The sequence below is a fragment of the Pseudophryne corroboree genome, chromosome 3 (genome assembly GCF_028390025.1).
Source record: "Pseudophryne corroboree isolate aPseCor3 chromosome 3, aPseCor3.hap2, whole genome shotgun sequence".
NCBI classification, from domain to species: domain Eukaryota; kingdom Metazoa; phylum Chordata; class Amphibia; order Anura; family Myobatrachidae; genus Pseudophryne; species Pseudophryne corroboree.
This window is the reverse complement of record NC_086446.1, coordinates 88,484,711-88,501,136: the sequence shown is the minus strand read 5'-3', so window position 1 is coordinate 88,501,136 and position 16,426 is coordinate 88,484,711. Positions and strand designations below refer to the sequence as shown.

Genomic DNA, 16,426 nt, shown 5'->3' with positions numbered 1-16,426 from the left:
TCAGGAGATCGTCCAAGTACGGAATAATTAAAACTCCTTTCTTTTGCAGGAGTATCATCATTTCGGCCATTACCTTGGTAAAGACCCTCGGAGCCGTGGATAGACCGAACGGCAACGTCTGGAATTGGTAATGACAATCCTGTACCACAAATCTGAGGTACTCCTGGTGAGGATGGTAAATGGGGACATGCAGGTAAGCATCCTTGATGTCCAGTGATACCATGTAATCCCCATCGTCCAGGCTTGCAATAACCGCCCTGAGCGATTCCATCTTGAACTTGAATTTTTTGATATATGTGTTAAAGGATTTAAAATTTAAAATGGGTCTCACCGAACCGTCCGGTTTCGGTACCACAAACATTGTGGAATAGTAACCCCGTCCTTGTTGAAGTAGGGGTACCTTTACTATCACCTGTTGTGAATACAGCTTGTGAATTGCCTGTAACACTGCTTCCCTGTCTGAGCGAGTGGTTGGCAAGGCAGATTTGAGGAAACGGCGGGGAGGAGACGTCTCAAATTCCAGCATGTACCCCTGAGATACTATTGGAAAAATCCAGGGGTCCACCTGAGAGCGAGCCCACTGATTGCTGAAAAATTTGAGACGGGCCCCCACCGTACCTGGCTCCGCCTGTGGAGCCCCAGCGTCATGCTGTGGACTTAGAGGAAGCGGGGGGGGGGGGGGGCTTTTGCTCCTGGGAACTGGCTGCATGCTGCAGCTTCTTGCCCCTACCTCTGCCCCTGGGCAGAAAGGACGCACCTTTAACCCGCTTGCCCTTATTGGGCCGAAAGGACTGTACCTGATAATACGGTGCTTTCTTTGGTTGTGAGGGAACATGGGGTAAAAATGTAGACTTCCCAGCTGTCGCTGTGGAAACGAGGTCCGAGAGACCATCCCCGAACAACTCATCACCCTTATAAGGCAGAACTTCCATGTGTCTTTTGGAATCTGCATCTCCTGTCCACTGCCGAATCCATAGCCCTCTCCTGGCAGAAATGGACATTGCACTAATTTTGGATGCCAGCCGGCAAATATCCCTCATGTATAAGACTGCGTCTTTTATATGCTCTATGGTTAGCAATATAGTGTCCCTATCTAGGGTATCTATATTTTCTGATAGGGAATCTGACCACGCAGCAGCAGCACTGCACATCCAGGCTGAAGCAATAGCCGGTCTCAGTATGACACCTGTGTGTGTATATATACATTTCAGGATAGCCTCCTGTTTTCTATCAGTAGATTCCTTCAGGGCGGCCGTATCCGGAGAGGGTAGTGTCACCTTTTTTGATAAGCGTGTGAGCGCTTTATCCACCCTAGGGGATGTTTCCCAGCGTGACCTATCCTCTGGCGGGAAAGGGTACGCCATTAGTAACCACTTAGAAATTACCAGTTTCTTATCGGGAGAAGCCCACGCTTCTTCACACACTTCATTTAACTCCTCAGATGGAGGAAAAACTACTGGTAGTTTCTCTGACGTCCTAGTGGATGCTGGGAACTCCGAAAGGACCATGGGGAATAGCGGGCTCCGAAGGAGGCTGGGCACTCTAGAAAGATTTAGGACTACCTGGTGTGCACTGGCTCCTCCCACTATGACCCTCCTCCAAGCCTCAGTTAGATTTTGTGCCCGGCCGAGGTTGGATGCACACTAGGGGCTCTCCTGAGCCTTTAGAAAGAAAGTATAGAATTAGGTTTTTTTTTTTCAGTGAGACCTGCTGGCAACAGGCTCACTGCAGCGAGGGACTAAGGGGAGAAGAAGCGAACCTGCCTGCTTGCAGCCAGCTTGGGCTTCTTAGGCTACTGGACACCGTTAGCTCCAGAGGGATCGACCGCAGGCCCAGTCCTTGGTGTTCGGTCCCGGAGCCGCGCCGCCGTCCCCCTTACAGAGCCAGAAGCAAGAAGAGGTCCGGAAAATCGGCGGCAGAAGACATCAAGTCTTCACCAAGGTAGCGCACAGCACTGCAGCTGTGCGCCATTGCTCCTCATACACACTTCACACTCCGGTCACTGAGGGTGCAGGGCGCTGGGGGGGGGGGGCACCCTGAGAAGCAATAAAAACACCTTGGCTGGCAAAATTACCACAATATATAGCCCCAGAGGCTATATATGTGGAAAATACCCCTGCCAGAATATAGGAAAAAGCGGGAGAACAGTCAGCGGAAAAGGGGCGGAGCTATCTCCCTCAGCACACTGGCGCCATTTTTCCCTCACAGCTCCGCTGGAAGGAAGCTCCCTGGCTCTTCCCTGCAGGCTACACTACAGCAAAGGGTAAAAAACAGAGGGGGGGCACTAAATTTAGGCGCAGTATACATTTATATAGTAAAAGCAGCTATAGGGGACATAACTCAGTTAGTCCCTGCATTATATAGCGCTCTGGTGTGTGCTGGCATACTCTCACTCTGTCCCCCCAAAGGGCTTTTGTGGGTCCTGTCCTCTATTAGAGCATTCCCTGTGTGTGTGCGGTGTGTCGGTACAGCTGTGTCGACATGTTTGATGAGGATAATGATGTGGAGACGGAGCAAATGCCGTTAGAAGGGATGTCACCCCCTGCGGGGCAGACACATGAGTGGATGAGCTTATGGAAAGAGATAAGTGCACGTATAGACTCCTTACATAAGAAATTTGACGACATGCCAAATGTGGGACAGCCGGGTTCTCAGCTCGTGCCTGTCCAGGTATCTCAAAGGTCGTCAGGGGCTCTAAAACGCCCGCTACCTCAGTTTGCAGACGCAGACATCGACACTGATACTGACACCAGTGTCGACGATGATGAGTCTAATCTGATGCCCACTAAGGCCATTCACTGCATGATTGAGGCAATGAAAGAGGTGTTACACATCTCTGATATAAATCCAGGTACCACTAAAAAGGGTATTATGTTTGGGGAGAAAAAACTACCCGTAGTTTTTCCCCCATCAGAGGAATTAAATGAAGTGTGTGAAGAAGCGTGGGCTTTCCCTGATAAGAAATTGGTAATTCCTAAGAAGTTACTGTTGGCGTTCCCTTTCCCGACAGAGGATAGGTCACGTTGGGAAACACCTCCTAGGGTGGATAAAGCGCCCACACGCTTGTCTAAAAAGGTGGCACTACCGTCTCCGGATACGGCCGCCCTCAAGGAACCTGCTGATAGAAAGCAGGAGGCGATCCTGAAGTCTGTATATACACACTCAGGCATTATACTTAGACCAGCTATTGCGTCAGCATGGATGTGCAGTGCTGCCGCTGCGTGGTCAGATAAACTGTCAGAAAATATTGACACACTAGACAGAGACACGATTCTGCTAACCATAGACCATATCAAAGACTCAGTCTTATATATGAGTGATGCACAGAGGGAAATCTGCCGGCTGGCATCTAAAGTAAGTGCATTGTCCATTTCTGCTAGGAGAGGCTTATGGACTCGCCAGTGGACAGGAGATGCAGATTCTAAAAGGCACATGGAAGTTTTGCCTTATAAGGGTGAGGAATTATTTGGGGATAGTCTCTCGGACCTAGTTTCCACAGCAACGTCTGGGAAGTCAGCATTTTTACCCCATGTCCCCTCACAGCCTAAGAAGGCGCCGTTTTATCAGGTTCAGTCCTTTCGGACCCAGAAAAACAAGCGTGGAAAAGGCGGGTCTTTTCTGTCTAGAGGCAGAGGTAGGGGAAAAAGGCTGCAACAAACAGCAGGTTCCCAGGAGCAAAAGTCCTCCCCCGCTTCGTCTTCCAAGTCCGCCGCATGACGGTGGGGCTCCACAGGCGGAGCCAGGTACGGTGGGGGGCCGCCTCAAGAATTTCAGCGATCAGTGGGCTCGCTCACAGGTGGATCCCTGGATCCTTCAAATAGTATCTCAGGGATACAAGTTGGAATTCGAGGCATCTCCACCCCACCGGTTCCTAAAATCTGCCTTGCCGATTGCTCCCTCGGACAGGGAGGCGGTGCTAACGGCAATTCACAAGCTTTATTCCCAGCAGGTGATAATCAAGGTACCCCTACTTCAACAGGGCCGGGGTTACTATTCCACACTATTTGTGGTGCCGAAACCGGACGGTTCGGTGAGACTTATTTTAAATTTGAAATCCTTGAACACGTACATAAAAAAATTCAAGTTCAAGATGGAATCGCTCAGGGCGGTTATTGCAAGCCTGGACGAGGGGGATTACATGGTATCCCTGGACATCAAGGATGCTTACTTGCATGTCCCCATTTACCACCCTCACCAGGAGTACCTCAGATTTGTGGTACAGGATTGCCATTACCAATTCCAGACGCTGCCGTTTGGACTGTCCACGGCACCGAGGGTATTTACCAAGGTTATGGCAGAAATGATGATACTCCTTCGAAAAAAGGGAGTTTTAATTATCCCGTACTTGGACGATCTCCTGATAAAGGCGAGGTCCAAGGAACAGTTGTTGGTGGGAGTAGCACTATCTCAGGAAGTGCTGCACCAGCACGGCTGGATTCTGAATATTCCAAAGTCACAGCTGGTTCCGACGACACGTCTAATGTTCCTGGGTATGATTCTGGATACAGTCCAGAAAAAAGTGTTTCTCTCGGAGGAGAAAGCCAGGGAGTTGTCATCTCTAGTCAGAGACCTCCTGAAACCAAAACAGGTGTCGGTGCATCACTGCACGCGAGTCCTGGGAAAGATGGTGGCTTCTTACGAAGCAAGTCCCTTCGGCAGGTTCCATGCCAGAATTTTTCAGTGGGACCTGTTGGACAAATGGTCCGGATCGCATCTTCAGATGCATCGCTTGATAACCCTGTCTCCAAGAACCAGGGTGTCTCTACTGTGGTGGCTGCAGAGTGCTCATCTTCTAGAGGGCCGCAGATTCGGCATACAGGACTGGGTCCTGGTGACCACGGATGCCAGCCTTCGAGGCTGGGGGGCAGTCACTCAGGGAAGAAACTTCCAAGGACTATGGTCAAGTCAGGAGACTTCCTTACACATAAATATTCTGGAACTAAGGGCCATTTACAATGCCCTAAGTCAAGCAAAATCCCTGCTCCTACACCAGCCGGTGCTGATTCAGTCAGACAACATCACGGCGGTCGCCCATGTAAATCGACAGGGCGGCACAAGAAGCAGGATCGCAATGGCAGAAGCCACAAGAATTCTCCGATGGGCGGAAAATCATGTACTAGCACTGTCAGCAGTGTTCATTCCGGGAGTGAACAAATGGGAAGCAGACTTCCTCAGCAGGCACGACCTCCACCCGGGAGAGTGGGGACTTCATCCAGAAGTCTTCCAGATGATTGTAGATCAGTGGGATCGGCCACAGGTGGACATGATGGCGTCCCGCCTAAACAAAAAACTAGAGAGTTATTGCGCCAGGTCAAGAGACCTTCAGGCGTTAGCTGTGGACGCTCTAGTGACACCGTGGGTGTACCAGTCAGTTTATGTGTTTCCTCCTCTGCCTCTCATACCAAAGGTATTGAGAATAATAAGAAAGCGAGGAGTAAAAACAATTCTCGTGGTTCCGGATTGGCCAAGACGAGCGTGGTACCCGGAACTTCAAGAAATGATCTCAGAGGACCCGTGGCCTCTGCCGCTCAGACAAGACCTGCTACAGCAGGGGCCCTGTCTGTTCCAAGACTTACCGCGGCTGCGTTTGACGGCATGGCGTTTGAACGCCGGATCCTGAAGGAAAAGGGCATTCCGGAGGAAGTCATTCCTACGCTTATTAAAGCCAGGAAAGATGTTACGGCAAATCATTATCACCGCATATGGCGGAAATATGTTGCATGGTGTGAGGCCAAAAAGGCCCCAACAGAGGAATTTCAACTAGGTCGATTTCTGCATTTCCTGCAAGCAGGAGTGAATATGGGCCTAAAACTAGGATCCATTAAAGTACAGATCTCGGCTCTGTCGATTTTCTTTCAAAAAGAATTAGCTTCAGTACCGGAAGTTCAGACATTTGTAAAAGGAGTGCTGCATATTCAGCCCCCCTTTGTGCCTCCTGTGGCACCTTGGGATCTCAACGTGGTGTTGAGTTTCTTGAAATCACATTGGTTTGAGCCACTAAAAACCGTGGATCTGAAATATCTCACGTGGAAAGTGGTCATGTTATTGGCCTTGGCTTCGGCCAGGCGAGTATCCGAATTGGCGGCTTTATCATGTAAAAGCCCTTATCTGATCTTCCATATGGATAGGGCAGAATTGAGGACTCGTCCCCAGTTTCTCCCTAAGGTGGTGTCAGCGTTTCACCTGAACCAGCCTATTGTGGTGCCTGCGGCTACTAAGGACTTGGAGGACTCCAAGTTGCTTGACGTTGTCAGGGCCCTGAAAATATATGTTTCCAGGACGGCTGGAGTCAGAAAGTCTGACTCGCTGTTTATTCTGTATGCACCCAACAAGCTGGGTGCTCCTGCTTCTAAGCAGACTATAGCTCGTTGGATTTGTAGTACAATTCAGCTTGCACATTCTGTGGCAGGCCTGCCACAGCCAAAATCTGTAAATGCCCATTCCACAAGGAAGGTGGGCTCAACTTGGGCGGCTGCCCGAGGGGTCTCGGCTTTACAACTTTGCCGAGCAGCTACTTGGTCAGGGGCAAACACGTTTGCTAAATTCTATAAATTTGATACCCTGGCTGAGGAGGACCTTGAGTTCTCTCATTCGGTGCTGCAGAGTCATCCGCACTCTCCCGCCCGTTTGGGAGCTTTGGTATAATCCCCATGGTCCTTTCGGAGTTCCCAGCATCCACTAGGACGTCAGAGAAAATAAGAATTTACTCACCGGTAATTCTATTTCTCGTAGTCCGTAGTGGATGCAGGGCGGATTGTCTGCAATACTTGTACATAGTTATTGCTAACTAAAGGGTTATTGTTGAGCCATCTGTTGAGAGGCTCAGTTGTTTTCATACTGTCAAACTGGATATAATATCACAAGTTGTACGGTGTGATTGGTGTGGCTGGTATGAGTCTTACCCGGGATTCAAAATCCTTCCTTATTATGTCAGCTCGTCCGGGCACAGTGTTTTCCCTTATAGCTGCTTTTTTATATATATAATATATATATATGTAACTATCCTGCGCCTAAATTTAGTGCCCCCCCTCTCTTTTTTACCCTTCTGTAGTGTTCAGACTGCAGGGGAGAGCCAGGGAGCTTCCTTCCAGCGGAGCTGTGAGGGAAAAATGGGGCCAGTGTGCTGAGGGAGATAGCCCCGCCCCTTTTTCAGCGGACTTCTCCCGCTTTTTCTGAAATACTGGCAGGGGTATTTTTACATCTATATAGACTCTAGGACTATATATGATGTAGATTTGCCAGCCAAGGTGTCATATATTGCCCTCAGGGCGCGCCCCCCCCCCCCCCCCCCCAGCGCCCTGCACCCATCAGTGACCGAAGTGTGAGGTGTACATGAGGAGCAATGGTGCACAGCTGCAGTGCTGTGCGCTACCTTGGTGAAGATTGAAGTCTTCTGCCGACGATTTTCCGGTTCTCTTCATGCTTCTGGCTCTGTAAGGGGGCCGGCGGCGCGGCTCCGGGACCGAACATCAATGGCCGGTTCCATGCGGTCGATCCCTCTGGAGCTAATGGTGTCCAGTAGCCTAAGAAGCCCAAGCTACCACCAGTTAGGTAGGTTCGCTTCTTCTCCCCTTAGTCCCTCGCTGCAGTGAGTCTGTTGCCAGCAGATCTCACTGTAAAATAAAAAACCTAAATAAACCTTCTTCTAGGAGCTCAGGAGAGCCCCTAGTGTGCATCCAGCTCGGCCGGGCACAGAATTCTAACTGAGGTCTGGAGGAGGGTCATAGTGGGAGGAGCCAGTGCACACCAGTTAGACCTAAAGCTTTCTTTATAGTTGTGCCCAGTCTCCTGCGGAGCCGCTATTCCCCATGGTCCTTACGGAGTCCCAGCATCCACTTAGGACGTTAGAGAAAAGGGCAGTAAATGAAAATGGCCACGTGATGGGGAGAGCGCGTGGACTCTTTTGCAAGTTGCCCTGTAGGAGGAAGCGTGCCAAAATGGTGGGGGTGGAGAGAAACGGAAGAATGGGCATCATAGTTGACCCCTGTGGACTTGCTGCTATTAACGGCGTCCGGTTTTAACTATGTCCTTGGTGGTTGAGCTGTGCTGCCAACTGCCCAAGTCAAAATAAAAAAATAAACTAAAATGGGGCGTGGCTACGATGGGCATGGAGTAGCACGTAGTGTGCTGAGCTCTCCTGCCCGAACCTCCTGTACATTTATCCTGCAAGCTCCCCCCGGGGTTAAAAGGTGACCCGGACTTGCCTTGCTACTGGGTGCACCCTCCAGAGTGTCCTCCAGAGTGTTTATTGCCCGATCTGCTCTCCTGTGGGGGTGACTGGCCGGTGGGACGATTCCGGCCTGGGTGCTGCTGTGCCACGTGGGACGCTGAGCGCTGCATCTGCTTTCTCTGTCGGGCTGCCGGGGAGAGATCTGCGACTGTGTGCGCTCCTTGCCTCCTGATGCCGCCCAGACCCGCTGCTGTGAGAACGGCTCCGGACCCCCCTGCTAAGGCCGCGGCTGGCCGCGCTACTTCCGGTCGGTGGCTGGGGGATGCGGCCGGAGCGGTCGCGCTGGATAAACACTTCAATCCGCCGGGCAGAGTGTGCCCCCTGCTCCCCCTTGTGTCTGCTGCCTCCTGCCAGAGAGGCCACGCTCCTGCTACCTCTATCCTCCTGTTCCTCATAATAGGGTGGTGAGGGGGTGGGGGGTGGGCGGACTACACCAATAAGCCTCCCTGGTGCTCCCAGCTGCAGCCTCTGGAACCCCTGCTGGAGCTACTGAATTGGGGCAACCCTCCAAAGCCTACTGTTCTGCTTTAGAGTCTGGGGTGACCCCTGTGTGCCTGTGCAAAGGCTGCATATTCACTACTTGGATTATATCACTGTGACTTTCTCTTTTCATTATATATATCCAGCTGGAGGCTGCTGGCTCACCACTGTGTGTTTCCTGATTTGTTGATATAACACCGACAGGAGGCCTGCCTGCTTGTTTTACCATAACTTTCACATTTAGTGCTGTAACTCCCTCTAGGGGTGATTATATAAATTACTATGGGGAAGAATCAACAGGCTGCGGCCAAGCTTGAAAAATACGCTAGAAATCCCCCAGCGCAAAATAAGGGGGCGGGGAGGGGTCACAGGATGGTTCCTCTCCCCCTTCTCCGGCTACGAGTGCTGGCTCCAATCCCCCTGAGGCTTCAGAGGATGCTATCCAAAGGGTACTGGACGCAGTTAATGCCAGTGAAGGCAGGCTAGCCGACAAGATCACTCAAGTGCAATCCGATCTATCTATAATCCATCCGGATCTACAACAAGTTAGAGAGAGAGTGGGGGAAGCGGAAACCCGCATTTCTACTGTTGAGGATACTCTGGCTCCACTTGGACGACGCACCACTACCCTTGAATCCCAGATGACGGAAGTGCAGAAAAAATTAACTGATATGGGGGGGCGTCTGAGAAGGAATAACATTCGATTCGTGGGCTTGCCTGAGAAGGAGGAGGGTGTTGCACCGGAGAAGTGGCTTACAGATTTCTTTGGAACGGAGGCATTTACATCACACTTCGCGGTGGAACAAGCACATAGAATCCCTATGCGGCCACTATCGCCGGGGTCTCCTCCTCGTACATTTATTGCTAAATTCCTTCACTTCAGAGATCGGGACATGGTTCTTACCCTGGCATGTACCAAAGGCCCACTTAAATGGAATGGTACCCGGATCTCGGTTTTTCCTGATTTTGCGGTTGATATTCAGAAGGAGAGAGCCCAATTTCTTCCAATTAAGAGACGCCTCCGGGAACTTAATATCCCTTATGCTATGCTATTTCCCTCAAAATTGCGGGTGGTCGCGGGAGGAGAGACAAAATTCTTCTCGACCCCGCGGGAGGCGGCGACGTGGCTTGATCGGCAGTTCTTGGCAGGGCGCGCTCTGACAAATGACTGAATGCTGATGCTGGTCACTGACCGGGCTACAATTTGTCATTAAGTATATATGTATACAGTTGCTGTATTGATGTCTATTGATTCTTTCCTTCTAGGGGGACGATATAAACTTTGTTAGTATACCAAATGTTACACTTGATATTGGGCTCCTGTGTTTTCCGGTGTTGGGTGCCTGTTTGGCCCTGGGGGGGGGTTAGGCCTGGGCGGGGGAGTAATGCCTGCCTTTGGCCACTGTATCTTTTGTCCTCTTTACTAGTTTTTTAGTTGTTGGGAGGTTTTTAGGGATTAGGTATGCCACAGTTCAGGCCGGTATACAGGGTGGGGGGTTGTATGGGGGGGGACAGGGGATTTAGTTTGTTGATGTTTTTTAAGAATTGCTGTTGCGATATGTTCAGAGAAACCTTTTTCAATGGGTGGCTTTTTCATATAGCTTCAATGTTTTGGGCACATTTAGCACTTGGCGCTATTATATATTATGGCATCACTTAGTTTAAAATTTTTATCCTGGAATGTGCGGGGCCTTAATGATAAAATTAAAAGGGCCTTAGTGATTAGGCAAATTAGGCAGTATTCCGCAGATATTATTTGTCTTGTGGAGACGCACCTGGAGGGAGCCAAGGTTTTATCTCTTAAAAGTCCTTGGGTCGGGTGGTCATACCACTCCACACATACCTCTCATTCCAGAGGTGTCTCCATCCTGATTCGCAGGTCTGTCCCGTTTGTCTTGGGTCAGATTCAGGTGGATCAATGGGGTAGATATATTTTTCTTAAATGTCAGATAAATTCTATGTCTTTATTATTGTTAGCTGTCTACATTCCTCCACCATACTCTCCGGAGATTCTACGCAAGGCCGCTGATTTTATGACCTTTTACCCTAACATTCCCACTGTCTGCATGGGGGACTTTATTAATGTTATGGATCTCAGTGTGGATAGATTCAGCACCAATACTACTGTGCCTCGTCCACGTCCGGGTGGATTTGCACTGTTAGTGGAGGGTATGGGTTTGGTGGACATCTGGAGGGCACGGCATCCGGCTGCCCGCCAGTTTTCCTGTTTCTCGCCTACTTATTCCTCCTTTTCTAGGATTGATATGGCCCTGGTCTCCCCCTGTTTACTTCCTAAAATTGTGGATGTCCAGTATGCAACTAGAGGTATCTCTGACCACTCACCAATACTATTAAATTTGGATACAGGGGGTACCCGGGGGCAATTATTTTGGAAATTTAACGCATTCTGGCTTTCACAGATGGGTACAGGTGCGGAGCTTGAGCATGCATGGTGGGAGTTCCTGGAGCTGAACGGGGGTACTGCTAGCCCAACAATCCTTTGGGACGCATTTAAAGCCTTTATACGGGGTTCCTTAATTAGACGGGTTGCTACTTTAAAAACTGGCTACAAACGCCAAGAATTGGAGCTTGAAACGTCCTGTAGGTCCCTAGAACTCCAATATTTACATGATGGATTGGTATCCTCCAAGGACGCATGGTTGCTTGCGCAATCCAAATGGAGGAACTGTCTGATAAAGCCAAATATCGTTTGCTGTATGCCCAACACTCTTACTATGCCACAGGCGACAGGCCTGCTACTTATTTACCACATTTAGCGGCGACAGATAAATCTTCTAATACTGTCCTTGCGATATGCGGGGATGATGGTGTAGCTTATGTGAAAACCCCTGAAATTGCAGACCAATTTGTTGCTTATTATAAAAGTCTGTATAGTACGAGATTATCGGCTGATTTCACAGAAATACACAATTATCTTGCCGGTATACCTTTGCCTTCGCTCTCTAATGTGGCGGTTGAATTCCTGGATTCCCCTGGTCATTGACGGAGATTGAAACAGCCGTTAAATCGTTTCCTGGAGGCAAGGTACCAGGGCTAGACGGAATTCCTATTGAGCTCTATAAAAAACATATTGACTTCTGTGGTCCCAAATTGCTTACTCTGTTCAATGACTTGTAATTCGGTTCACTGCCAGATTCTATGTCAGAGGCTTTGATAATGGTGCTTTTAAAACCAGATAAGGATCCGGAGCGGGTAGATTCGTATAGACCTATCTCGTTACTTTCTACTGATGTCAAGGTCTTAGCCAAGATCCTGGCACTCAGACTAAACTCTGTTATGACCCAAATTATCCACCCTGATCAGACCGGTTTCGTGCCGGGGTGGTCCACTCTAACTAACCTTAGGCGCTTTTTCACACACTTACAGGGCCCTCGCAGGGACGCCAACACTTCTGTTATAGTGTCTCTTGACGCTGCTAAACTTTTGATTCAGTGGAGTGGGCGTTCTTGTGGGGGTCTATGTCCCGCTTTGGCATTGGACCACGCTTTATACGGTGGGTCAAGCTACTATACTCCGCCCCATTAGCCAGGGTCTCGATAAACGGATTTATCTCCTCTGCATTTCCTCTAGCTAGGGGTACACGGCAGGGCTGCCCGCTATCCCCTATTCTTTTTGCTCTGGCGGTGGAGCCCTTAGCGTGTCTGGTGCGTTCTGACTTGCGGGTGGGGGCGTTCCGGGTGGGCCCCGTCACGGACAAAATTGCTCTATACGCGGATGATATTCTGCTGTTTATATCAGACTACTGCAATACCATGCCACACGTGCTGCGTGTTATTGACGCCTATGGTGGGTACTCTGGCCTGTCCATTAACTGGGATAAGTCCTGCATACTGCCCTTCCGTGGCGTCTGTCCTGATGTCCCGCACGTGGCCCGCCCTCTCCGCTGGGTGGACTCATTTAAGTACTTGGGAATCTGGGTCACAAATAATCCTTCTCAATACTTTTCCTTGAATATAAAACCTCATATGGATTATTTACATTCCCGTATTACGGTGTGGGGGACTTTACCTCTAACTATAACGGGTAGAATTAATTTTGTGAAAATGGTGGCCCTGCCTAAGTTGCTGTGTGCGTTACAACACTCCCCTGTTTATCTCCCATTAAAAACCTTTCGGAAAATAGATAGTCTTCTTTCCTCTATTGTATGGTCTAACCGCCGGGTCAGAATAAAATTAGACACCCTTACATGCCCACGCAACTCTGGGGGCCTGGCCTTCCCTAAATTCAGTTTATATTATCTAGCGGCACAAATGGTACATATCAGTAAGTGGTTACATGATCCTGCTAGAGATGAATTGATCTCCCGAATTCTCTATGTAACTGATCGGAATTGCACCCCATTACAACTACTGTTGAGTGACAATGTATCGCTACTTAACCTCCCCGTTGTCAAACAAGCAATTATGGTATGGAGACAGACGCATAGATTACTCCAGGGAGAGGGTTGGGACCCGGAAACGCCTATGGCTTACGCACATACTCTTAACGAGCTTGCTTCGTTACAGATACGGGAGGTCTGGAACCGCCGGGGAGTGCAGTCTCTTGGGCAATTATATCATATGGGTATATTTAAGTCTTTCCAACAATTGCAGGAGGATTATAATATTCCTACCTTCTATTTTTATCGATATCTACAACTCCGCTATGCTTGCCAAACTCAATTTGCGGACACCCCCTTGGTGCTCCGGGACACGCCAGTTCGGGAACTATTTGTTAATTTCCAAAATTGCACTATTTCCATATTTTACTCGGCTCTACTACGTGCTTATCATGGTGAGGCCCTTCTCTCTCTTAAATCTAGATGGGAAAGTGATCTAGGGCCCATATCTACTGACACCTGGGAGGATGCACTGGGTGCCTCTAGAATGGCGACCACAGCGGTCCGTTACCAACAGGTGCATCTTTTTGTTTTACACAGAGTCTATATTACTCCTGAGAGGTTAATGAGATTCGGAGGAAGAATGGATTCTAGATGTCCCAAATGTACTCTGGATGGGGGCACTTTCTGGCATATGATTTGGTCCTGTGGGGTGGTTCAGGCCTTCTGGCGGGAAGTACTTAAGATTATGGTTTCCACTGGTATACCTGTTAATGTGCTGACCCCCCCTGTGTGTATACTGGCGGTGGTGGATGAGGAGTTGCTTGATGCCCCCTCCAGGCGTTATGTTATCAACCTGTGTGCTCTTGCACAGGTATCTATAGCCCGGTCGTGGATGGCACCTACTGGCCCAGATATTGATTCCTGGATTGCCCTAGTGAATACTACAGTGGCACATGAAAAATTTGTCTACATGTCCAGGAAAGTCATTACCAAATATTATGCGATATGGGATAGGTGGTTGGCATCGCCATATGTTAGAGTTGCTACATCTGCAGATGCGAGATTAGCGTCTGCATAATTTTTCCCGATGCTACCTGTAGAGGCTAGGAATTTGTACTGTTTGCATGATTATGTTATTTACTATGTTTCTCACCCCAAGTTACTACTTTCTTTACCGGATATGAATGTATACAACAGTTTTTGAATAACGACAGATCCACATAATGACATTGGAATTCGTTGTATATTTTTTTATTTTATTTTTGTTCTATTTTTATCTATAGGAATGCAGTGGTGTGTCTTATAGGTCTATTTACAGATAACGTCCGATTATGCTTATTTACTATTGCACGGTGAGATATAGGTTGCATGATACTGTTGTCATCAGCAATGCTTGAAGTTTTAGGTTATGTTTGGTTTTTTGTATTGTAAATAAAAAAAAAAATCTACAATAAAAATTGTCGAATTAAAAAAAATAAAATAAAATAAGAAAATTAACAGCAAAAGCTGCTAATAAAACGTGCTTAGCTTTGTTGGGCACCACAATGAAACTGGCTGCTGAAGGTAGAGGGTGGAGTATAGGGGAGGAGGAGCCTGTGCTGCTGATACAAGCTTGAACTATTTGGTGCCCAGGCTACTCCAGCTCCACCTATACCCATGGTTCCAGTGTCCCCATGAAAGAAAGGAAAAATACCTACAAAAGCAGTGCTTACGGAGCTTAACTGATCGGTGCCACTGTTGGTATTGGGGAGGAGATGATAGTATTGGTCAGGGAAGAGGAAGCACAAATCGGAAGAGGGCCCTGCTCACTAGAGCTTACAATGATTGAAGGAGAGGGCGGAGTTAATGAGATCTCCATGGTTAGGTTGTCAATGTATAGTAAAATAGAGGGAGGTAAAGAGACTTCAGATGGTGGGAAGATGATCAGTTCAGTCTTAGACATGTTAAGTTTAGGAAAGTGCTGAGACATCTATGAACATTTGCTCCTCAGTGTAAACAATTTTGCTTATTTTCATACATTTGTTTCCAGTAGATGGGCACACAAGCAGTAATACCTCGGAGGAAGGTTGCATTATTTCTCCAGATTTTAAAAAAGAAGATAAGAACATACAAGATTTTCCAGAAGAAAATCCCATTATCCTAAATATACATCCAGAACTTCCCAGTGCAGATAGTTTATCTGGTCCCTCTAGTCACGGGGAACCATCTGTTGCAACACACCGTACAGCTCACAAAAATGAAACAGTATCATCCAGTTCTGAGTTTGGTAAGAGTTCTACACATCAGTCCGTTTTTGTTAGACATCAGAAATCTCATACAGACGAGAAACTATTTTCATGCTCTGCGTGTGGGAAATGCTTTATACGAAAAGCACATCTTGTTAGACATCAGAAGACACACACAGGTGAGAAACCATTTACATGCTCTGAGTGTGGGAAAATGTTTACAGACCAAGCAAATCTTTGTAGACACCAGAGAATTCACACAGGTGAGAAACTATTTACATGCTCTGAGTGTGGGAAATGCTTTATACATAAATCAAATCTTGTTACACATCAGAGGACACACACAGGTGAGAAACTATTTACATGTTCTGAGTGTGGGAAAATGTTTACAGACCAAGCAAATCTTTGTAAACACCAGAGAATTCACACAGGTGAGAAACTATTTACATGCTCTGAGTGTGGGAAATGCTTTATACATAAATCAAATCTTGTTACACATCAGAGGACACACACAGGTGAGAAACTATTTACATGCTCTGAGTGTGGGAAAATGTTTACAGACCAATCAAATCTTTGTAAACACCAGAGAATTCACACAGGTGAGAAACCATTTACATGCTCTGAGTGTGGGAAATGCTTTATACAGAAAGCACATCTTGTTACACATCAGAGGACACACACAGGTGTGAAACCATTTACATGCTCTGAGTGTGGGAAATGTTTTATACGGAAATCACATCTTGTTACACATCAGGACACACACAGGTGACAAATGATTTACATGCGCTGAGTGTGGGAAATGTTTTTCAGATAATACAACTTTTCGTAGACACCAGAAAGCTCATGTAGAAAAAATAAAATTTCAATGAGCTGATCTACATGAAACGGGGTTGCATCAATACTAAATATTGTAAAATCTGTGTGTATCATTAATGTAAATAATAAAAGCAGGCATGAAAACATTTACAAAGTGTACATACGCCAAGGTATATTAACATCACTGAGTTATTGAGGGCTGTTAAACGCTCCAGTGTGTTATGCTCACCAGTGCCTACAGGAATGTACTGGTGTCTGAACTGTTATGCACACCAGTGCCTGCAGGAATGTACTGGTGTCTGAACTGTTATGCACACCAGTGCCTGCAGGAAT

The 16,426-nt window shown here is 47.9% G+C and overlaps 1 protein-coding gene across 7 annotated transcripts in view; it reads left to right on the top strand.

The window, feature by feature from the left end:
- Nucleotides 1–16,426, top strand: part of LOC135057044 (gastrula zinc finger protein XlCGF26.1-like) — a 353,457-nt gene that overhangs the window by 90,901 nt on the left and 246,130 nt on the right. For 2 of the 7 annotated variants that reach the window (XM_063962911.1, XM_063962910.1), the window contains exon 7: nucleotides 15,082–15,318. The exons of 4 other annotated variants lie outside the window; for them this stretch is intronic. In XM_063962911.1, coding sequence (XP_063818981.1) covers nucleotides 15,082–15,318 — 237 coding nt within the window. The remainder of the gene's footprint in view (nucleotides 1–15,081; nucleotides 15,319–16,426) is intronic. One more of the 7 variants, XM_063962913.1, reaches the window with a different exon arrangement.